The 24,564-nt window shown below is 43.0% G+C and overlaps 1 protein-coding gene across 1 annotated transcript in view; it reads left to right on the top strand.

Annotated features, from left to right (window-relative positions):
- HECA (hdc homolog, cell cycle regulator) overlaps positions 1 to 23,750 on the top strand; it is a 39,844-nt gene extending 16,094 nt beyond the window's left edge. The window contains exons 2-4 of the mRNA XM_065889233.1: positions 12,759 to 13,799; positions 20,628 to 20,782; positions 23,586 to 23,750. Coding sequence (XP_065745305.1) covers positions 12,759 to 13,799; positions 20,628 to 20,782; positions 23,586 to 23,750 — 1,361 coding nt within the window. The remainder of the gene's footprint in view (positions 1 to 12,758; positions 13,800 to 20,627; positions 20,783 to 23,585) is intronic.
- The last annotated feature ends 814 nt before the right edge of the window (positions 23,751 to 24,564 follow it).

The raw sequence follows: 24,564 nt of genomic DNA, 5'->3' as shown, positions 1-24,564 counted from the left end.
TTTAAATAAATGTATTTATTTCATTTATTTTATTTTTGGCTGTGTTGGGTCTTCATTGCTGCATGTGGGCTTTCTCTAGTTGCGGCGAGCGGGGGCTACTCTTCATTGCGGTGCACGGGCTTCTCATTGCCGTGGCTTCTCTTGTTGCGGAGCACGGGCTCTAGGCGCGCGGGCTTCAGTAGTTGTGGCTCGTGAGCTCCAGAGCACAGGCTCAGTAGTTGTGGCGCATGGGCTTAGTTGCTCCGCGGCATGTGGGATCTTCCCGGACCGGGGCTCGAACCCGTGTTCGAGCCTGCATTGGCAGGCTGATTCTTAACCACTGCACCACCAGGGAAGCCCTAAGCACTTGCTTCTTTAACTTGACTTTCTGTAGACCTAGTTTTTAAATAATTCTGAGGATTAATATGGACATTGACCATATTGAATAAACTTTTGTGTAACCAGATCATAGTAAGCAGTTCTAAAATTTTGAATGAGACACTATTCCAAATTATAGAACTTGCTTATTATGATCTGGTTACACAAAGCTGTTGGTCACTGCCTCCTCTCCTTATAAACTGGCTCTGTGTTCTTTATTGATCTGTGTGCAGTATGGGTGGGAATGGAAGAGGGAAGGCCCCTTACCAGCTGAATGACTTGGGCAGATCACTAAAGAATCCTCTTGTGGGCTCAGGACGTGTTTGTAGAATCTGAACCAAGGGATTGTCTTATTTCTATTCTGGTATTTTGTTTTGTTTTGTTTTTGCAGTACACGGGCCTCTCACTGTTGTGGCCTCTCCCATTGCGGAGCACAGGCTTCGGACGCGCAGGCTCAGCGGCCATGGCTCACGGGCCCAGCCGCTTCGCGGCATGTGGGATCTTCCCGGACCGGGGCACGAACCCGTGTCCCCTGTGTCGGCAGGTGGACTCTCAACCACTGCGCCACCAGGGAAGCCCTATGTTGGTATTTTTAAGAGACATTCAGGGAAAACTATGAAACCATTATCTTCATCCTGATATTCAGCCTAAACCAGACATATTTTGGGTCCATGTCCTTTTAGGTCATGACATGGCCTTTGGTAGACAAGAAAAAATATGAATTTTCTACTTTAAAGTCATGATTTATACAGATTTCTTACTGATGTCAGAGTGTTGGAGCCAGAATGGAAATTTAAAAATGGGTGAAATAGAAGGCTGTAGCTTTCTGTTTAGTTTGAACTTGAGGCTGGGTAGGCTTGTGAGTTTAACTGAACGTAAGGAAAGAATGAGTCTAGGAGAATAAATCCAATATATTAAGAGAATGTTAAAACCTCAAGTTGTTAAATATAGTTGAAGAGCACATTGTTGTTTTGTTTTTTGGTTGAGGGAGAATGTGAGGCTTCCATGTTTATTTGGATAGATTTGTCTGAGTGAAAAGCCTTGTGTTTAAATCCTACTCAAAGCATAAAAACATGTTTAACTGAACGTAATCTCCTTGTACTCAACTTGCTACCCTCTTTGGAACAGTCTCACACACTAAAATAACATAAGGGAGGATAAACTAAATCAGAGGTTAAGACAGATATGCTTAAGTGAGCTTTACTATAGCTCCCATACTAATTAAAACAAGTTGACAAAATGTTTTGAAAGTATTAGCTTCCCTTTTGTACAGGACTTAGTGTCTTTTAAAAATTTTTAGTAGAGAAAGATCTCAAAATATTTGAGAACATTTACTTTAAAACTTTTTTCGTTTTCACTTCAAATACTCACCAATTAATCAAGAAATGAGTTTTAACCCCCTGGTGAGTTTGAGGTATGGTGTGGGCACAGTGGTCCGGGTCCACTCCTTCCCTTTCTGATCTGCAGTCTGCACTGCCCCACAGGGAGGGATGGCAGCTGAAGCAGAGGCTTGGGGCGAGGGCCTGGTGGGTGACCAGGTGGGAGATCCAGCCTGGGGACCTAGTTTTGGAGCTCCTTGATCATAGCGAAAGGACATGGGGCTTCAGTCTGGGAGTTTCCGAGGTTCCTGAATGTGTGTATGATGTCGTCAAAGTGTAATTTTTAGAAGGCTGACTTGAAGGTGGTGATAAAACTTTTTTGCTTGTGTATCCTCTAAAAGAATTTGAGAAAACAAAATTTCTTTTGCATATTAATACTGTCACACCCAGTTTTTTTAAAGGTTTAAGTAAATGCAGAAGATACAGTCTCCAGTTTATTGTAAATAGTGTCATTTTAATGTATTTAAACAGAATCCAAATATCATAGTTTATTGTAAATGGTGTCATTTTAATGTATTTAAACAGAATCCAAATATCATAGTAACTTGCTAACCATTATCAGCCATTTAAAAGATAATGGTCAGAAATTTTACATTTTTTCTTTATTTTTAAATTCTTACCCAGAATCTGTCTGATCCGAAGAAAGAGTATCGTCCTGCTTGAAACTCTCTTATTGATCATCTTATCATTTTTCTGTAACAAAATATGTATTTAAACTTAAATCTATATTAAGAAGCACTTCTGGAATGACAGAAGAAGGACATCTAGAAATCTGCCTTTCCATAGAAACAATGAGAACACTGGCAAAAATGATCAAAATCAACTTTTCAAAATTCTAGAAATTAACTAAAGGCTTGCAATAATCCTAGGAGTGTTTATTTGGGGAAATGATTGAATTGTAGTAAGAACAGTGAATTTTGTTTTCTTTTAACTTGCTTTATTTTCCCATTCCTTCTCCCTAGCTCTGTGGTAGCTTTGTTTTTTAAAAGTTGTATATATATTTGAAGTATAGTTGATTCACAATGTTGTGTTAGTTGCAGGTATACAGCAGAGTGACACCTGAATCACTTTGCTGTATATATGTGTGTGTGTGTGTGTTTGTGTGTCTGTGTGTCTGTGTGTGTGTGTATATATAGATATATATATATACACACATACGTATGTATGTGTATATATGTATATACTTTTCAGATTCTTTTCCATTATAAGTTGTTACAAGATAGTGAATATAGTTCCCTGTGCTATTCAGTAGGACCTTGTTGTTTATTTTTTATATAGTAGTATGCATGGTAGCTTTAAAACGAGCAACCTCGTAGTCACTAGAGGAAGAAGGACAGGTTTGGAGCTTCCCCAAAAGCCCTAGCCCTAGGGAACTCTCACCATTTGACCTGACTCAGAGGTCACCCAGTGTTGGAAGCCCTCTTAGGATGTCTGCTGAAAACACTCAACAGCAATTATTTATCACTGCAACTGCCTGCAGCAGTGATACCAGTTGGAGCAAACAAGAAATGGGTCAAAAAACTTAAAAAGAATGTCTTGGAAGTAGGAGGTCCGTCAGGGGCTTTGAGAAGCTCTGGTGTATTCCTGGTGCTCTAGAGGACTGTGCACATGGCAGCGCTCTGAGCATGTCCAGGAAAGACCTGAGGAGGCCCTCATTCTCACCTCTGGCTGACCTTGAGGCTCTGAGTAAGCAGAGAGTAAAGGCTAAGTAAGGTTGTAAACTGTTGAAGCATTGAAGGCTTGCCCAACACACACACACACAGCCCCTTGGCGAAGGATGGGACACTTACTGGTTTAGGGCATTTAAGGAAGCCTCTGTCCAGTTATTAGCTGACCACTAAACTAACTGAGCAGAAACTTCAGTGGCTACACTTGACGAAAAAATAGAGACTTTACAGAATTAAACGTCACTAAACAAACAGCAGTAACAACAGAAGCATATCCTGCAAGGAGAGAGAATCTGATTTTGAGTTGCCACTTTATGTTATTTAAAGTGTCCAGTTTTCAACAAAAAAGTATAAGATACTCAAAGATATAGGAAAGTATGGCTTACAAATTTATTCAACACTTGCAGCCTCTATGTTAGACTCTGAACGGGACACGTAACAGGTGTTTAAAAACGTTATTTGAATTGACTTGTTATTAGCTGATTTTCAGAGACCCCATGTATTTTCTTTCTTCTGTAGTTAAGTGTTTAACCCTAAGACAAACCCTGGTGTTTTTATTACGTCTTCTAAAACAGGGTCTTTATTAAATGATAGCTACTAAAAGAAGCCATACATTTGCCCAAATGAGTGTTTATTAGTATCCTGGAAAATTTGAAGGCTCTTTCTTTAGGTAATTATGTATAATAAACCTGCTAAGAAAACTGACTTATTCAGAGACCAGATCACTTAGAAATATTTCCTATATGAAGTTTATCTGTATAGTTTGAGTTTTTACAGCATTTTGAGAATATAACTATTGTACTGTTTTGCAGATGTCCAGATCTCTAGAGACCTGTAGTCAAGTACTCATATTATCCTGTATTTGACTTCTTTATAGTAAAGATTCAGAAGATTTTACTCTGTCAGACCTAGTAAACTGGTGTTAAGTCTACTTATCAGGATATGCTGATTAAAAAAATCTGGCCTCAAATCCATAATATTTGCAGATGAAAAACCTTTACCATTTTCATGATCAATTGCGACGATGGAAGAAATTCAGGGTTGTCATGCACTGTATTGATGTTCCCTGATTCATTCCAGGAGCAGAAGGAGGAAAGCGGAAATGCTGATGGCATCACATCTGTGCACAGAGTGGAACAATATATCCTGGTTCCAAATACTCATTTGTGTATATTTTTCTATATTTTCATCATTCTTTTTTATTCCAGTGTCTGTAAAAAAGATGAAGCAAACCTGCTGGACCCGCAAGCTTCAAAGCCCTGTGTCACTGCAAGGAGAAGATGCTCACTGAATTTGCTTTGATGCTAAGCAGAGGAGCAAGGGATGATTAATATCTTAGAGAATGTGGTCAGAATTCCAAAAGGTGTTGACAGATTCCTGCCGTGGCTAATGCTGAGCTGGCCAGTATTCAAAGAGTGACATGAGGAAGGGCAACCCATAAAGCAAACAGTTGTTTACTGGCAATTGTAATTGCCAGAAGGATGGGTTTACAGTGGATCTCGAGGTTCAAATTTAACTGTTTAAGAACTTGGTTAGCAAAAGCAAGGGTCTTTTGTTGTTGTTCACTGTGGAAATAATATTGCATCTAGAGTAGGCGTGTGTGTGTGTACACGTGCATGTGTATGAAATTACATTGATAAGGTGATATCTGGTTATTCATAGATACGCTCATGTACACATATATATGACCGCATGTGCCTTATTTCACTTGGCACCTGGTATAAACTTATTTTTTCTTATATTCTTATATGTGAGTACATGTATCTATGATTAGTTTACCAATGAATATGACTTTTATGATTAAAACAAGTTGTCATTATAACTGCTAATGCCATTAATAAAATCGAGATGACTACAGTAATCTGCTATTCTTGCTATTAAGTTTTTACATTGGCGTTTTTTCAGTAGCCATCCTAGGAAGATGGAGTTGGTTGGATTTTTGTAGTTGTCAGTGGTGATGTGACCCTGCAGCAAGTTCAGATTGTGTGGCCACATCTGTAATACTTGCAATTTCTCAGTTCATTGCTCTCTTTTCTGCCTCACCCCTTAGAGCTAGTCTCTGCAGTGAACATGGGATTCTCCTTTTCATATTTTCCAGAACTGAATACCTGGGTTTGCTAGGTGAGGGGGGAGAAGGGGAGAAGGGGAGGTAAAGAGGCTGCTGTTGGGAAGAGCTAAGCGGAGGCAAGACTGGGCCCACATGAGGATGACAATGCCTGGAAGAGTCTAGACTTTGTGGGTTAGACCCCAGGAGAGAGACCCCTCCACACACCCCCAGAAGAAGACAAGGCGGGGTGGAGTTGGGGGGAGTCTGAGCCCACTTCACCATGTCTAATTTCACCAGTGAGGCTGGGAGCAGGTGATGGGGGAGGCACCTGCACGGTCCAGGTGGGGCAAGGAGGCCAGAGGAGCCAGGTTGGCTGGCAGAGCCAGCCCGAGATGTGTCTGAGAGAAGCCAGGTGGGCTGGGAACAGTAGAGTCTTGGGTATGAATAGCAGAGTGGGAAGCTGGGCCCAGGGGAAGTGGGTGAGAGGCGTGGGCTGTGGGATGGGGGAGAGGCACGGAGCGGGTGAGCAGAGCGGCTCCAGGACCCACCGCTTGTGCCGCAGGCAAGGCGGAGGGGGCAGCCTTTCCTGAAGGTGCTGTGTCTGTGGGGCTCCTGGGGTTGTGGGTCAGCACCGGCCTCCCCTCTCACTTTGCACCCTGCTATGGCCGACTTTGGAAAGTGAGATGGGAGGGGAACACCTGGGCCCCCATCAAGTCCAAATTTTGACACATATTAGGCAAAGCTGGTTTGAAGGTTATGAGGAGAGGTGGGGAACAGATTTTTGTTTTGATCATTTATAGCCTCCTTCTTCTAAAAATAAAGTGGCTTTCAAAAATACATGTAATACTATAAGAAGTAATAAATAAGTGAGAATATTAGTAATAGAGATGATACTGTTGGGAAAAATAATGGACGTCTTGAGGCTTTACAAGAGGTAGGTCACAAATGTGGCTTTCAGATTTGTAGCACACAGAGGAAAGAGGCAAACAGAAGCAGTGGCCTGTGCTACAGTGTCCATCAGATTAACAAATGAAGCAAAACAAAACCAGGGACTTATAAGATGTTATAAAATACTGAGCAATGTCCATGACAATGTCCCTTCATAAATAAAACAAATAAAACAAATTAGGCCTGCTCATGTCATTCAAAACAGCCTGTCCAGGGAATAAAACAATGTGGTCCAAGTAACCAACTCTGGGACACCTGGCTTAACTAAGGGATAGCTTTTATCTAGCGCACGGCTCACGCACCCAAATGAATCCAGGGTCCTGGCATATGAGTAAGTATATGAACGGGGCTGGAGTGAAGGCCTGGATGACCCAGAGAGGGCATGATACATCTAAAAGGCACTTAACACTTCATAACAAAAAACCCTGTTTAATAAGGCACTGCAGGCCAGACCACCCCGCTGGAACTCTGATCTAGAGGAATGTGTGGACATCATCTATGGACTCTTTCTTAAAAATTGTTTCTCTCAGTTGAGCTTTTGGAAGACATTGAACAGCAGTGAGTTATGGATCGTATTCTTTGACAGGTACCTGGTCTGCAGATAACCCATGTTGCCAGTTAATCATGCAGCCATATGTTTTACCTGTTGGGCAGACCGAGGGGAGGTGAAGCCATTTGTCTTTTAAGCTGAGGGCTTTGGGAATCCAGAGGCAAGGGGAGGGGACAACTCCACTGTGGCCTTTGGTCTCCAGGCACCATTCTGGGTGCATCAAGAGAGAAGTAGGTCAACGTTTTGGGCACACTGTGCTTATAACTTAGGTGGTAAAATGGGAATTACATATAAAAAGTATTATTTAGGAGTTTTGATTATGGCCATATTTTGAATATTTGTGCAGGTAAAGGGGAGGCCACTGACAAGGATAATCAAAATCAGGTTCTAGAGTGTTTCAGAGAAGCAAGGAAAGTGCTTTAAATTTGGATTATAGTACTTGAGGATGACGTGAGGTCTTTTCTGAAGTCTTTGACAGTGGGATAATTTAACAACTGGGCAGTCTCTTTGCAGTTCTATGCCTACACACATACAGGCACACATGCACACACTAGTGCACATACACTTATACTTAATCTGGAGTTCTGTTCCCATCCTATGGTATTGTGGTTTGGTTCCGAGGGCTCTTGGACCGACCTCTCCTTCAGGGTGAGTGCATGCAGTACATGAAATGCTAGGGTGCTATGTAGTTCTCCCTGATACAGCGCCCTCAAGATCTAAATCTCCAAGCAGGAGAAAAGGCAGCCTGCTAATTTATTTCCTAGTACAGTGTGATCCCATTATATGCGAACTGAATTATGCAAATTTCAACTAATGACACATAAATAATAATAAAAGCTTCACATTATATGGAAAATTTCAACAGACACATTCCCCTACGTTATGCATCAAGCCATCTCATATTTTCAAAGCCAGCAGGTCAACTGAATTATAAAAATGCTTTGTTACCCAATGTCATTACCTTTTCTTTTAAAGAGAAATACTTACTAACCCTTGGCAATATTATGTGAACCCTTGTTGTTTATAGAACTTTTTCATGGATTTTGGTGACATTTGTGTTATTATTTTAAAATTAACTTATAATTTAAACCTTTATTATAGCTTTCAAAATATCCAAGTATGCTAATACTGGTACTGAAAAACATCCTGAAAATCTGTAACTTTGGGACAGAAATGTGATAAAACACTATGATATGCCATGCTGTCAATTTATGAGGCACAACTGAGAAATATTAGAGGTAATGCTGATATTAAAAAGCACCAGTAAAGCAAAAATACAGCACACGGCTGCAGATTTATGCATTCTGAGGATGCATTTCCCCACACTCTACCCCCAGACTAGGGGGTAATCGGTCTCGAATTATGTAAGTTCTTTAGGAACACATCTCATGAATCAAGTACAGCCATGCCTTTTATGAATCCCTGTTATCCAGGCTTGGAAAAGATTGTTTAGGTTGAAAAATACACATAGCAAGATACTTATTTGTCTGACACAGAGTAGAAAATCTTTAAGGGGTTAGAAGAAGTAAATTTTCCTTCTTCTTTAAAACTTCTCAGTAGCTATTTAGTGAATTATTTTACGCACACCACCCTGCTTTGTTCGTTGTAGGGAAGCAGAACATTTCTTGCACTTATTTACAGATGGAGAAAGGAGGACGGTCACTTCCTGGTTGTAGCTTTGCTCTAAACACATTCAAAGTCCTTTGGTTTTTCCATCAGGTAATATAAAGTGATAAAGCTTTTAATAATAATTGCTTACATTCAACTGGTGCTCATTATGTGCCGGACACTGTTCAAACTGCCTTAATAACTCCTTTGATTTTCATGGCAACCCTTTCAGGTAGGTGCTCACTCTTATTTCTGCCATTTCACAGCTGAGAAGATAGAAGCACAGGGAGGTTAAGTGACTAGTCAAAGGTCTTAAAACTAACAAGTTTAGAGCTGAGAGTCAATGCAGGCTGGCTGGCTGGCTCCAGAGTCCGTATCCGCAGTCACCATGCTCTGGCCTCGCAGGAAGCTCAGCGACGAGGACCCTCTGGTCAGAACCGTCATACCCGGAGGGGAACTTGCCCTGTAAACAAGGGGATGTGTTCCCATGTAAGAAGAATTAGTGTATGGAACAGATCCCCGTCGTAAAATAAAATAGTTGTTCAGAAACCCTAAATTTTGCACTTGGTAGCTGGTTGCCGAAGGAGGGTAGAATAGATTATGGTAAGTCTGAGGAAGTGAGGGTGAGGGCCAGGCTCTGCCCCAGAGAGAATCCTGTGCTGTGTCTAGAAGGCCTGCTGCAACTCAGGGGCGGAGCAGCGGGCTGTGCTCCCCAGTGGCCAGCTTCCTCCCCTGTCCCTCCTCCAGCACCCAGTTGCTGCAGAGTCCTAAATCCGACTGGGCCGTACTTGCCTTCAACAAGACGTTTGTTAGGCATGATACCATCTTCACGGTAGTGGGTTTACAATGATGAAAATGACCGAGTCCCTACCTTAGGCTTTGTCTAGGAAGCCTCATGTGACTTCAGAAGCCCCTCCTCGCCCCTCCACCCCGCCAAACTCCCCATCTTCTTGTGATGCCTGAAACTACTTTAAGAGTGGTGAAAACAGTAAATTTCACAGTTGAGAAGCTGAAAATGGCAGTGTCTGCTTTGGGGGGTTCCTGTGAGCGTGGATGAGTCTGTCAGGGGCTTTGGGTTTGTTGGGCAGCCAGTGTAAATGACTACAGTCAGGTCCTTCCCTTTTACTGGGTGGGGGGGGACCGAGGCCTGAGTGGGGAGGAAGGATACAGGATGAGAAAGAGAGTGACAGACATTGCCCAAGTGACGTCAGCCTCATTATCTTATTGTCCAGACTTGAAACTACTTGAGATTTGTGCCCAGAATGAGGTGAGCCCTGATTATTTTCACTTGGGCAGGGAGAAATACAAGCTGAGTATGGAATATTTGGCGGTGAAGCCGTAGAAACAGGTACTGGAGTGTTCCTATACATTCTTTTTTTTTACGCGGGCCTCTCACTGTTGTGGCCTCTCCCGTTGCGGAGCACAGGCTCCGGACGCGCAGGCTCAGCGGCCATGGCTCACGGGCCCAGCCGCTCCACGGCACGTGGGATCTTCCTGGACTGGGGCATGAACCCGCGTCCCCTGCGTCGGCAGGCGGACTCTCAACCGCTGCGCCACCAGGAAAGCCCTCCTATACATCTTTAAAACCATGCTGACTTTGTATAAAGGGACCGTTTCTCATTTTGCTTGTTAGTCAAGCTATCACAGCTCAGACTAATGTCCCAGGGGAGGTGTGTAACACAGGACCTCACTGAATGTGGGATTCCCTTCTTTCCACTTCCTCCTTAAAGGTTTGGTTGTATCAGGTGTTTGTATTCCATTTATACCTTTGTGGGCCTGCTATTCTTAAGAGCTAGGAACTTTGTAAATTTAGAAACAGCTTTCAGGAAACAATCAAATACATTTCTATAATATGGCTAATTTGTTATAGGTGTGATTTTTGAATGCCACCAGTCCTGTTTTTTACAGTTAAAAAAATGTTGGGCTTCCATGGTGGCGCAGTGGTTGAGAGTCCACCTGCCGATGCAGGAGACATGGGTTCGTGCTCCGGTCTGGGAAGATCCCACATGCCGCGGAGCGGCTAGGCCCGTGAGCCATGGCCGCTGAGCCTGCGCGTCCGGAGCCTGTGTTCCGCAGCGGGAGAGGCCACAACAGTGAGAGGCCCACGTACCGCAAAAAAAAAAAAAAGTTTCCTATATGTTTCTGTAAATTGTAAGACTTAGGAATTTGAAAAAGAGGCATGACATTATTCATTTACTTACTTTCTAAACACCTAGTCTGTGAAATGTGAAAATACTTTTAAAAGAAATATCAAGTCCATCTCAGCATTTAAAATTTTGGGTATCGTGAATGCAAAGGTACTGCTAGGTCATTCTTTAAATTTGATTTCCTTAGTCCTGGGTTAATATCACTTTGGTTATTGCCATTACATTACAGAGTCACTGCCTTTGAGGCTGTTCCTCTGAAGGATTAAAGATAAAAGCAACTGAACTTGGTTTAATTGACTAATTAACATTTTAAGATACTAAAGGTGTCTACATTTCAGGTGACTACAGTTAATTTGCCCACTATACATACCACTCTTCTCCTTCTTTTCAGTGTGCTTCCCTGCACTAGTCTTTCTGCCTAGGATTACAGCCCTCTCTCTTCCTTCTGCTCTGCTTGTCATGTGTGGGTTTCATGTGCCAGTGTCTTTTCAGTGCACCTTTATTCAGCACTGGATTTGTGCAAGGCATGAGCCCAGTGGTGCCAGGAGCACAAAGCTGAGTAGTAGGCGTCCTTTCCTGAGTCATCACCCGGTGGGGACCAACCACAGTGGGGACTCAGGTAAGGTTCAGTCCAGAAGCTTCCTGGGGGTGGGGAGATCAGGATGCAAGGGAAGAGGGGAGTCGTGGCATCTAGAGATGGGCCTTGAAGACTGGGAGGAAGGGGAAAAGGTTTACTACGTGCCAGTCCCTGCTCTAAGCACCACCTGTGTATCCGTATATTTCATCCTTTTAAGAGCCATATAAGGTACATTCAGTTGTTATCTGCCATTTTTTTACAGAGGAAGCTGACACAAAGAGAAGTAAAGTAACTTGTTCACTGAGCACACAGCTCATCAGTGGTACTGCTGGGGTTCTAACCGAGGTAGTCTGGTTGCAGAGTCCATGCTGTGAATTGCTACACTGGGCGGTTGGAGTTTGGAGAAGTGAAGATTAAGCGTTGTGACACCCGGGAGGTAGATGGGGAAGCCACGGTGATCACGGGGGTAGACAGGTCAGTTTGGGCCATTTTGCTAAGTTCCTGGAATCCGACACTGACAGGGATGATTTGTAACATAGCCATAGGCTTTGTGGGTCCCATCATCTCTGCCGCTTCGTTTGGTGGCATGTTGTATTATATGAGGCAAGTCTGTCTTCTTTTCTCTGTGGTATTCAGTATAACCTAAATCCCGTGATAGTGTTTCGAGGGCCCTTTTGGAGCTACCATCTGAACTTGTTGGTTCAGTGGCTCCGTCATATTTCCTAGTTCACTGGAGTGATTCATTTTGTATGTTTGTTTTTATAAAGTGAATGGTGTGGGTTTTTTTAAAAAATTTCATTTTATTTATTTTTTTTTTGGCTGCACTGGGCCTTTGTTGCTGTGCGTGGGCTTTTCTCTAGTTGTGGCAAGTGGGGGCTATTCTTCGTTGCGGTGCTTGCGCTTCTCATTGCGGTGGCTTCTCTGTTGCGGAGCGCAGGCTCTAGGCGCATAGGCTCAGTAGTTGTGGCACACGGGCTTAGTTGCTCTGCAGCATGTGGGATCTTCCTGGACCAGGGCTGGAACCCGTGTCCCCTACATTGGCAGGTGGAATCTTAACTGCTATGCCACCAGGGAAGCCACAGGAGTGATTCATTTTTAAAAGAACCCTGAAACTGCCTTTCATTACACCCACGTCTCAGGAAGACCTCATACTACACTGTTACAAGTACTGACATATGGCTAATTGCACTGTGAAGGATTTGGACTTTTTGAAGCTTACTGGTATGTTTTTCAGCAGAGAACGGATAATCAGAAAATAAATTCCCTTGGTACAACATCACACCAGAAGAAAATGGTGAATGTTTTTGAACCCTGTCTGGTGTTATTCCAGTATTAGAAATCTCCACACCAGAAAAATCGTACCTTTGGCGTGAATGGGCTAAGGTGGGATGGTAGCTTTGATCTCACACTTGGCCATGGGTTGGAATCCCACAGCCCGCTAGCTGACTTTCTCTCTCTCTCTCTCTGTTTCTCCCCAGAAGCCCCTTGTGCCACGCCACTGATCTGCAGCTTTGGGAGGCCGGTTGACCTGGAGAAGGACGACTACCAGAAGGTGGTGTGCAACAACGAGCACTGCCCTCACAGCACCTGGATGCACCTGCAGTGCTTCTACGAGTGGGAGAGCAGCATCCTGGTCCAGTTCAACTGCATCGGCCGGGCCCGCAGCTGGAATGAGAAGCAGTGCCGCCAGAACATGTGGACCAAGAAGGGCTACGACCTGGCCTTCCGCTTCTGCTCCTGCCGCTGCGGCCAGGGCCACTTGAAGAAGGACACGGACTGGTACCAGGTGAAGCGGATGCAGGATGAGAAAAAGAAGAAGTCGGGGTCGGAGAGGAACACCGGGAGGCCCCCCGGTGAGGCGGTGGAGGAGGCCAAGAAGTGCCGGCCGCCCACCAAGCCCCAGAAAGGCCTGAGCCACGACCTGCCCCGCCGGCATTCCATGGACCGGCAGAACTCCCAGGAGAAGGGCGGCGGGGCCGCAGCCTACGGGGCGCGCTCCCCCTGCGGCTCCCCGGGCCAGTCCCCGCCCACCGGCTACTCCATCCTCTCCCCCGCCCACTTCAGCGGCCCCCGCTCCTCCAGGTACCTCGGGGAGTTCCTAAAGAACGCCATCCACCTGGAGCCTCACAAAAAGGCCCTGGCGGGGGGCCACGTGTTCCGAAACGCCCACTTTGACTACAGTCCGGCCGGGTTGTCAGTTCACAGGGGGGGCCACTTCGACGCGCCCGTGCAGTTCCTGCGGCGCCTGGACCTGTCCGAGCTCCTCACTCACATCCCCCGGCACAAGCTGAACACTTTCCACGTGCGGGTGGAGGACGATGCCCAGATGGGCCAGGGCGAGGATCTGCGGAAGTTCATCCTCGCGGCCCTCAGCGCCAGCCACAGGAACGTGGTGAACTGTGCCCTGTGCCACCGGGCACTCCCGGTGTTCGAGCAGTTCCCGCTGGTGGACGGAACTCTGTTCTTAAGCCCCTCGAGACACGATGAGATCGAATACGATGTTCCCTGTCACCTTCAAGGTACAGGTGTTCGCTCACCTTGCCTGTTTTCTGTTTGTGAGAAGTGAAAAGCCAACAAGAAGGGATGGCTCTGTTGGGGCTTAACTTTAACTGATGATGTGTTTTTGTTCTAGTCAGGAGCTAGCTAACTTTTGAATATTTCAGCTCTGCCCAGTGAGGTGGTGTCCTTTCCTCGGATGTCACACTATACCAAGTACAGTGGTCCTGGTGGGTAATTTTATGTTTCTGTCTTGCTGTAATTTGAAGAGAGGATTCAGGTGTATAGTTTTTCGTAATTGGGAGGAACTTTAGAGAAGGAATTGCATAAAAATGTTTCACTTGCTATAAAATAGGTGCCTTTGAAACCTATGTTACTGTGCCCAGCAAGCTGTGTATTCTCTCTGATCCTTGTAAACATAACACAGCGAGGGAAGGGTCAATGTGTTTTTAGATTAGTTGAATTAATCTTGAAATGTATGAAAGGTGAGACTTTCTTGATAGCAGCAAAAGGAAAATGAAAGCTCAGATATTACCCTGGTGGAGAGACGTGGGGAGCTTCTTACTATTAGCGCTGTGGATGACATACAACTGGGACATTTCAGCCAGAAAATGAATAACGGGATGGGTCAGTTGACAGAGAAATCTGTCAATTCATGTAAAACTACTGAATTTATCTAAATATGGGATCCATGACATATAACCCGTTTATAACTTTAAAAGTGTGCTTTAAAAAGCCTATAGTAAAAAAAAAAAAAAAAAAAAAAAAGCCTATAGTAAAAATGATATATCCCCACCTATCTTCTTCCCACCCACCCCTGCTGTCTCACTTCTCAGAGTGAGACACTTTCAAATCTTAACTGGTTCTTCAGGTTTTTACCATCATAATTTTAAAACTGCTATCTTCATTCTCCGATTTTACATATTACCTCTAGATTTACTTTTAAGGTGGATGATGGTTCATGCTTTCTTGCATCTTCCCCTTTCTCTCAGGATAATCCATCACAATTCTTAGTTAAATCCTTAATGATTTTGTGATTATGAGTATATAAATATTTAGTGCTGAGCCAAGAAGTATAGATGTATTTCCTGTTTAGAGAACTGTATGTTCTGGGACTCCTTTTGTTTTTATCAAAGTTAATAATTGCTTCACATTTTCATTTGCTTAGCCTTTTTTTTGAAGCTTTGGCTGGTGCTTCTAACTCTCCAGCAGCTCTACAAACCACCTTTCAAAAACGTGTCCACATACCTGTCAAACATTTTTATGAATTATTTTCTAAAAATTTCTTTCATGGAGCCTTTCATCTTCCTGCTCCTGTCTGTCCTGCTGCACTTAATGCCTGCTGTACTACATAGCTGTCCTTCTAGGAATTCTTTCATCTCTTTCCTATTTTTTATCTTCTGTTGCCTAGATCCCATACTCTCTTTTTTCTTGGTAAATTTCCTCAGTTTGTTAAGAAGCATCCCCTAGGAGCTTTCTGAGAAAGGAAGCATGGGAATAGATGTTTTGAGTTTTTGAAAGTCTGGTAGTATCTTGATTCTATCTTCACACTTCCCAGTTATAATTATTTTCCCTTTGGAATATTTTCCCATAGTCTTCCCAGTTATAATTATTTTCCCTTTGGAATTTTGAAGGCATTACTTCACTGTCTCCTGTCTTCCAATGTTGCTACTGAGAAATCTAATATTATTCTTATTCCTGGCCCTTTATTTCTCCTTCCCATCCTCCAAAGGTTTTTAGATTTTCTCTAGTATTCTGAAGTTTCACCATGATGTCTTTTTTTCCATTTGTTGGGCAGGATGCTTTCTTGGCTTTTTGATTTTGTAAACGTATAGTCTTCAATTTGGGGAAATTTTCTTTTGATTTATTTCTTTGATGATTTCCTCCCATTTTCATTTTTTCTTTCTTTCTTTCTTTCTTCCTTCCTTCCTTCCTTCCTTCCTTCCTTCCTTCCTTCCTTCCTTCCTTCCTTCCCTCCCTCCCTCCCTCCCTCCCTCCCTTCTTTCCTTCCTTCCTTCCCTCCTTTCTTTCTTCTCTGTAGAACAAGTTAATCAGATGTTGGACCTCTTAGATTGATCCTTTTTTTTTTTGCGGTATGTGGGCCTCTCACTGTTGTGGCCTCTCCTGTTGCAGAGCACAGGCTCCAGATGCACAGGCTCAGCGGCCATGGCTCAAGGGCCCAGCCGCTCCACGGCATGTGGGATCTTCCTGAACCGGGGCCCGAACCCACGTCCCCTGCATCGGCAGGTGGACTCTCAACCACTGCGCCACCGGGGAAGCCCCTTTTTTTTTCTTTTGAGGAGGGGGAAGATCCTTTATTATGTATATTTTTGGCCCTGTTCATCTCTTTATCTTTATTCTGCTTTCTGGAAGATTTCTCTGATTTTATATTCCAGTATTTTTACTGAGTTTAAGATTTTCTGTTATCTATTATATTTGTAATTTCCAAAAGTTCTTTTTAAGAGCATCCTGCTCTTGTTTCATGCATGCTATTTCTGCTTCACCTTTCTCAGCAGGAAAAGGGAGCTGAATTTGCGAGGGGTGGTCTCATTCATTTGCTAGAGTTTTGCCTACTGTCCTGTGTCTTTTAGCCTTTGTTATAGGGCAAGCCACTCTAAAACTTAGTGGTGTAAAACAGTGATGATTTATAATTTCTCACAATTCTATGAGTTGGTTGGTTAGGATGGCCTCTCACACATGTCTAGCAGTTGGCAGTCTGGTTGGCCTTGGGAGCCTCAGCTAGAATGGCTTATCCCTGTTTATATATCCTTTCATCTGCCGGTAGACTAGCCTGGGCTTTTTCACATGGTGTTCTCAGGATAGCATTAAAGATGGTGAGAATGGAGCTGCATGGCCTCTCTCTCTTGAGGCTTAAGCTTGGGACTGAGTAACATCACTTCCATCACATTCTGTTCTTCAAAAAAATAAGTTGTAAGGCTATCCCAGATTCAGGGGATGATCCAACAGACTCTGCTTCTTGATGAAAAAAGTTGTATAGAATGTGTGGTTATTTAGTAATTTGTTATTCCCCACTCTTGCTCTTTCAGCACCTCATCTCAACCTCCCCTGTGCTTGTTTTCCAGTTTCAGAGCTAAACCATTTATTACTTCTCCATCTAATTTCTGATCTCATATTCAGGGTTGCAAGTACCTCATAGTTTCATGGAAGATAGAATTTGTATTTTGTTACTTGTACTTTATACTGCGTGGGGATAATTTTAGAGGGAAGTAGATGGAAACATCTTCACTTCACCATTTTATGATTGGAAATATTCTTCATGAAGATGAATGAGGATACAAGGGTACAGGGTACATGAGAGGAGAGTTGTCCTTTTTCTATTAATGATGGACAAATCCTTTTCATTTAATCTGTTCACCAATCAATCAAACTTATGAATTGCATACTTGTACTGGGTACTATCAGTCCTTGCCACTCATCAGTCTATAATCTTAGGATATAAGATGCATTTGCAAGAGTGTAACTAACTTTACCAGGCCTAAGGCACTAGTACCACCTTTGGAACTGGTATCGCCTGGATATTATGTACGTGAAGCAACCTATCGTTTCCAAAGAGTAAGGGGACACTTTGGCCTGGGTCGTCAAAGGAGGTAATGTGAAGGCAGATGTCAAGAGGGGCACTGGACTATGATAAGTACACGGTCTAACTACACTGGGGGTTTGTTGATAAGGAGTAATGTAAGCAAAGGAATAGTTGTTCATAAAAAGGTCAGGAGACAGTGAGAGAACCGAAGAGCACCATCTGGTTGGAGCAGAGGTTCTAGAGTAGGAAATGAGTAAGGTAGGTGGAGAACAGATTGTGGGTGTCCTTTCAAGCCATAACAAAGAGCTTTGCCATATTGATGAATTGAAGCGTTTAACAATTTTTTTTTTTAAAGCCAGTGGTTGCTTGGGGGAAAAGTTGTTTGAAAGGGGTGGATATAGTTGAAACTTAAATCTGTATTCTAGATGCAAGGAGAAGAGAGACAGCTGGGTGGTGATGGTGGGGATTGAAAGGTGGGAACAGCTGTAAGAGATTATATTAAAGGGAAGATCACAGCTTTGGGGACAGCTTTACTCTACGGGATAAAGATGTGTCCTTGTTGGCTTACTTTGGCTCTAGACCAGGTAAACAGTATTGTCACAAACAGGAGAAGAGAAAGTTGGGGAAGGGACCTGATCTTAGAGGAAGGAAGATGGGGTACTTGTGTGTATTGGGTTTGAAGAGATGTTGGAACTTTTGTGTGGAGGTGTCTTTCACAAGCGCTATTAGAAATAAACATTTAGGATGAACACTGAAGCTTATTTTATAAGATTAGTGGGTAAAAGAGTGGAAGAGGCCTTGAATGGGGAGAAAAGAGAAAGAAAAGACAGAGCCCAGGACCAGATCTTAAGGGTACCCATCAGAGTGGATGGAGAAAGGTAAAAATTAGACAGGCCTAAGAATTCTGTGTATGTGTGTGTTTGTGTGTACACACCTAAGTACATACACACGTTATCCAAATAGATAATGGATGTGTTAGGTGTGCACTACAGAAGTCTTGAGAAGTTTAACTGTTGATGATAAAATCTGAGGATCTGGTTGTTTTATCAGCACCAGACAAGTCAATGCCGTAAGTGGGGCCTTGGCATGTGTCCGTGTTTTTATTGCCACATCTCGAAGTCCATGCCGTCTTCTTTTATAACAAGCCAGTGTCAATAATTTCTTCCATCACAGAGTTTCAACCATGTATTCCTTAAAGCATTTTCGGTTCCAGTAGGAAGGCACATTCCAGGCCACAGGATTCCAGGCTGCAGTTGATCATACACTGCTGAAATAATGTGTAATTTCCAGTGGTGGACCGTGTGGCTTGTCATTCCCTTGCTCTGGGCCCTTTCCCCCTCAGTGCCCTCCCCAGCCTCCAGCTCCAGCCTCTCTTCCCTCATTTTTCCAGAAGAAGATGTTTTTGTTTGGTTTTAATAATTTATTAAGGTTGATCGAGTTAGGAATTTCTTTTGGTACAATAGTTCTTTACCACTTAGAACCATAGGTAATGATTCTCTCAGAAATCTGCTTTTTGTTTGAACTCACAACCCTAGAATTTAGAAATTTTAAATTCTCAGTATTTAGGACAATATATAACAGTAACTGAAACAAATTCCCAGCCAGGAATTTCCCGTGATGTAGCCTGGAGGTTGAGTCAGACAAGTCTGGACTTTGCTCTTTATTATCTTTTTGAACTCGGGCAAGCTATTCCAGCTCTCTAAGCTTCAGTTCCTCCTATCTGAAGTGGGAATAACAGTAATGCCTACTTTAGAGGGTTGTTGTGAGGGTTAAATGAAATGATTCACGTAGCCTCCTAGCACAGTGTCAGATCCTTGGTAAGCATTCAGTGAAAGTTCCCTGTCAACTTCATCATCATGGTCATTGCTACCAACATGTGACTTCTCTGTCTGTCCCTGTCCCCACCCTTCCTAGCAGCCACCTTGATGTCTCTGAATGTTTGAGATCTGCAGTGTTTGAGAACTCCGTCTAGGACGGAGATTGGAAATGAAGCCTTTTCCAGTGGCTGCTAGATATTGAAATGACATCCTGAAATGCCCCAGCCCACTCTGAGTGTGAGATTGTTTTATTTTCAGTGCCCTACAGCAGAGGTGGGCAGTATTGTAAGAAGCTCTTGTCACCCTTCCCATTTTTTGGCATAGAGACCTCCAAGGTTTTAACGTCTTAGGCTGTTAATATATCTCATCCATTCATGTAATGTACAATTATGGAGTGCTTTCCGCGTTCCCAGATATTGTGCAAGACACGGAGCCTTCAAGGAGGGCATAGTTCCTGCCCTCAGGGAGGGGGAGAGAGAGTCTCATAAATGAATGAAATGAAAGATTTCCCTGTGAGTACTGTATACCCCTTCCTAATGTGTAAGGAGCAGGCTGGTCCTTAACCACTGAAAATATGAAGAGCATGGTCTGGCTGGTGGCAACGAGCAGCACACCCTGAATAAGAAGTCCCTTAGGAGTATGTATTCTGCTGCTGGTAGTTTTTTAGCACAGTGGAACCCCGATCCCCACATAGAGAGCAGTGTTATTGTTGTTACACATTGCCCAGACAGATGCTGGACATTCCAGCTTTTCCCCGATTTGAACCTGAACCCTTCCATATAAACTAGCGTGACATCTTTCCTTTACGAGCGTTAGATATTGATAAATAGTGGAGGAATGGGCTTATGACTTTCAAGAGCCCAGTAAATAACAAGACATTGAACTCCTTTGAAAAACAAAAACAAAACACACACAAGTAAGATATAATTCTGGTTCCTAAATTGGATGTGGTGATGGAAGAGCAATTTTGGAGACAAGAACAGTTAACATAGTAATTCTGACTATGGTATAATTCTGGGCTACGAATACCAAGACAGACTTCGGACTTTTTCATGATGGGACTTGTTGATGGACGAGAGCCCATGAACACAGACCAACATTGCTGGTTCAGCCTCCATAATCCACAGTAGATCTCTGAGCAGAAAGTCCTGCATGATCACAGCTGCTTTTGAGCATCCGTGGCTTGGTCATTTTGAGTTTGGACGTCCGTATTATAAACCTGGCAGCACTTTTCGGAAAAATGAATTGAAGCAGGTATTTAATAAGATTGAACTTAAAGTATGTGTCCCATTGACAATAGTTAGTAATCCATCATTATTGTAAAAGGACAACTTGGGGATATATGATAAATATCATCTATTTTGCTTTATATATTTATTCAAATGATAAAGTTTTGCTTATAACTGATAGATGAGCCATTGTTTTAATCCCCTTTGGTGACAAAAGGTGATTTCTTGGCCAGCCACTCTCAGCATCGTGTCTTCTGTGTACAGGGAGGCTCATGCATCTGTACGCAGTGTGCGTGGACTGCCTGGAAGGGGTTCACAAGATCATCTGCATCAAGTGTAAGTCGCGGTGGGATGGCAGCTGGCACCAGCTGGGCACCATGTACACCTATGACATCCTGGCCGCCTCTCCATGTTGTCAGGTTGGTATTTACCCCTCAGAGCGAGTAGTGGGTGCTATCAGGCTTCTGTCCCCAGATGAATGCAGAGGAGTGAGAGGCAGCACTGCAGTTATGTTGGTGGAGGTGGGAGGGTGTGGAGAACGTGCTTCAGGAGTGAGCAGCCATGCGACTCCCCGAAGTCCAGCAGTGATGGTTGATTTACTGCAACACGGTGCTGCTGTTACTGGAATACTAGGCAGTCATTAAAAGGGATCTTGTAATCATGTGGGAAATATTTTCAGTATTTTAAGTCAAAAAAAGCTGCCTTTAAATGGCAGAATAATCTGCTTCCATTTGTAAAAAGTGAACATGAAAAGGAACCGGCTAGCCTATTACCAGAGGTTGTCTCTGGGTTGTGGGATGCTGAGTGGTTCCTTTAGTTTTCTTTTTGCTTACTTATATTTTTTAATGTTTTATATGATTAACATAGTTTCTAGTAAGAAAAAGTTGTCATTTAAAAGGAAAGAAGAAAGTTTCACTTTCTTAAATAGACAGGATTTTCTTTTTGTTTCATTTCTGTGGGACAGTGCAGTTATCCAGGAACTGCCTGCCCTGTCAGGTGTTTGAGGTTGACTTGAAAGATTTGTAGTCCTTAAAGCTCTGCTAAGGGGGGGCATCTTCTGATGCTAAGAAAGCATCTGAACTTTAGCTGTCATGAGGAAAAGAGGGAAGTATTAACATTGGAAAATGCCTTACATAAGTCCATAGAAACACAGGAGACAAAACAAAATCCTTGGAAGTATCTTGATTTATTTCCAAGTGCTTTGGAAAAGAAAACACTTGTTATATAATTCTTCGATATTCATGGATTGGAGAGGTATTTTCCTTCCCTCTTAAGTGGCTAAGTCTTTAATATAAATACCTGATAAACATTTCATTAGTTTTATTACACAGTTTTATATCTTTAGCATTATGGTTTGACTTTTGTAAAGAGAATATCCTTACCATTATTAGTTTATTCAGAAGATAAGCTGTGTTGGTTGAATTAAAAGGTTGGCACAGTTGGTATTTCAGCTATGCTGTGTCTGTACTAGTGATCTTAGAAGAGAAATATGGTCGTGAGAGACCTGAATGGCCATCTGTAGCCTGTCGTTTGATTCCAGATAGGATTGACTCCTTTACGCTATTCTCATACATGGACCACATTTCCATTTAAAACTTAGCCTTGGAAGTGAGATATCATTGTCTTTTAGTTATTCACTGTAGCATTTTATAATACCCACTGTTCCTTGATGCCAGCTCTTGAAATGAGAGGAACAAAAGGAAGGGATGCCTCTCTCCCACACACACCAGACAGGGTTATCTTTTAAAGAAGTAAGGAAGTGAAAGAATGTGTGGGCCTATAACTCATAGAGTGTTAACACTGGAAAAGACTCGTACTTTCCACATACAGTGGAGGCCTAAACAATTAGAATGTTTTTCCCAGGTCTACCCACACGTGTCACAGCCGTGACCACAGCCTCTGTCACTCCCAGTCCGGTGCTCTTTCTGCTCCACCACTGAAAGGCACTGGGGTTATTTCCTCATCTTCAGGGAGAAAAGCAGAATGGCATCCTGCCACATCCAGCCTGCTGTTCCTCATTATATATTTCTTCCTTAAAACAATTTAAGCCCAAACACTTCTTTTCTGGCCCCTTACTGAAATGGAAAACAGGTTTGATTACTTCTGGCTTAAAAAAAAATCAATTAACTATGTTCACTGAGAAGGTACAAGTGTTAGACACTATTAAGGCATCAAGGAGTATCTTCCGATAAGACTTCGAGACCAAAATAAGCAGGAATTCATTATTAGAAAGGAATAATAGGTTAAAGAGAGTGGTTAAAGAGAGAGGTTTGCTTAGAATCTCACTTTTAATATTGTTCAGAGAGATTAGTCAGTTAAAAGGGACTTTTTCTCAGGTTACAGAAAGGTAGTCCATGTAATGGCTAAGAGGGTAGGCTCTGGAGTAAGCTACTGTGGTTCAGATCTCAGCCCTTCTGCTTTATCACCATGTGCCTCAGTTCCGTCATCTAAAATTCATATACTACTACCTACCTACAGGATCGTTTTGAGGGCAAAATGACATTATACTTCTCTATTACCTTTTTAGAATGAGTCTGAATTGCGAGTCTGTTATAATTTCTGGTTATTCACTGAAGTCCTTGGACCTATTGCTGAAAGCTTGGGTCTTGTGCTGTTAGAGGGAGGCTGGGGCATGAATAAAGGTACAGTGTGCTCGCAGGTTCCAGAAGCCTCAGGGTAAAGGTGGCCCTTATTCCTGGATCCTCAATTTTACTAGAGTATTTTAGGGAAATTTTATTTTTACCCCAAAGAAAACAGAAATGTAGTAACCAGTAGAATGAAAAATGTATATGGATTTTAAAAATAAACAAAAAAAATCTTCAAAGAAATTTCATGCAGATTTGGATGAGGGAAGTTGGTTTCAGTCACTTTTTAAAATCCAGGGGGCAGAGATTTCCAGTTGTTAGGGGAACTTTACCGGAGAAGTTTAGGCAGTACAAGTTGAGAATTTTCTTCCCACCAGTAGTAGTAATTACTAGCAGTGCTGCACATCGGGAGAGAAGAGTCATTAATCTTTCAGGCTGATGGGTGAATATTTGAGTGTATATCTCATGCTTATCTGATGCTCTGCGTACCCTGTTTTGGGTAATAAAAGGGATACTTTACTAAACTCTTGATCAGTTTCCCAGGTAGAGCAGTCTCACGTTTTCGTTGGTTTGACGTTGGCAGTGCTGTGACGTAGAGGGGTACTGTGGCTCACGGCATCTTGTGTTCCCCCCCCAGGCCCGCCTGAACTGTAAGCACTGCGGGAAGCCAGTGATCGACGTGCGGATTGGGATGCAGTACTTCTCCGAGTACAGCAACGTCCAGCAGTGTCCACACTGTGGCAACCTGGACTACCATTTCGTGAAGCCATTTTCCTCCTTCAAAGTTCTCGAAGCTTATTGATGAAAGCTTTGCTTTAGTAATAGCTATTTTATTGATATTATTACTTTATTACATATCTTTTCTAGGGAAGCCTTCTGTGACATTCATTTCTTTTCTAATTGAAAGGAGAGTTCCTTTGTGTATGTGTGCCACTAAAAGGGGGGCTGCCCCTTGCCTTCTCTTGACTCCCGAGTGTTAGTCTGTGGTCATGACCAGAGCCCAGCCGGTACTCCTGTGAGCTTGGGGGAGTGGTTAACTATCACTAAGAGTCTCTCGGGCAGCTTTTAGGGTGGTGGGGAAGATGGGGTGAATTTAGGAAAGGGATTATGTGGTCGTAAACTGAGAGCACGGTAGGAGTTGGGAAGAAACTCTTACTAAAATGTTAACTGTCTAAAGACCCACTTTTAGATCTTCTCTGGGCCTTGGAAAAAACATGTGACAAGTGAATGTAATCTGTGCCTGGAGAGCTGATGGTGTGTTTGTCCACCTTGGTTTGGTGTTCCGCAGTGCATGCTGGCCTGCAGTTTCCCCTCACTGACCGATCATTGGAAGGTGGACATGAGCCCTGATTCTATCCCTGTTGTAGTTTAGCAGGCAGTTTTCATACTGAAAATACTATCCAAATTATAAGGCATATGAAAGTATATATTTTTAGGTAAGCTGACCTATAACAAAGAGAATATGCTAAATGAATTTGGAAATGATGCAGACTGACTCAAGAGGGCAAACAGGCAGAACGCTGTCATTTGAACTGTGTCTTTGAAGTTGGTCAAACAAGCTCTTAAGGAGAATCCAAGAATAACATGATTTGAGCGGTACTGATTTATATAGGTTG

The sequence above is a fragment of the Phocoena phocoena genome, chromosome 12, assembly GCF_963924675.1.
Source record: "Phocoena phocoena chromosome 12, mPhoPho1.1, whole genome shotgun sequence".
Lineage (NCBI taxonomy): Eukaryota > Metazoa > Chordata > Mammalia > Artiodactyla > Phocoenidae > Phocoena > Phocoena phocoena.
This window is presented reverse-complemented; position numbering and strand designations above follow the sequence as displayed.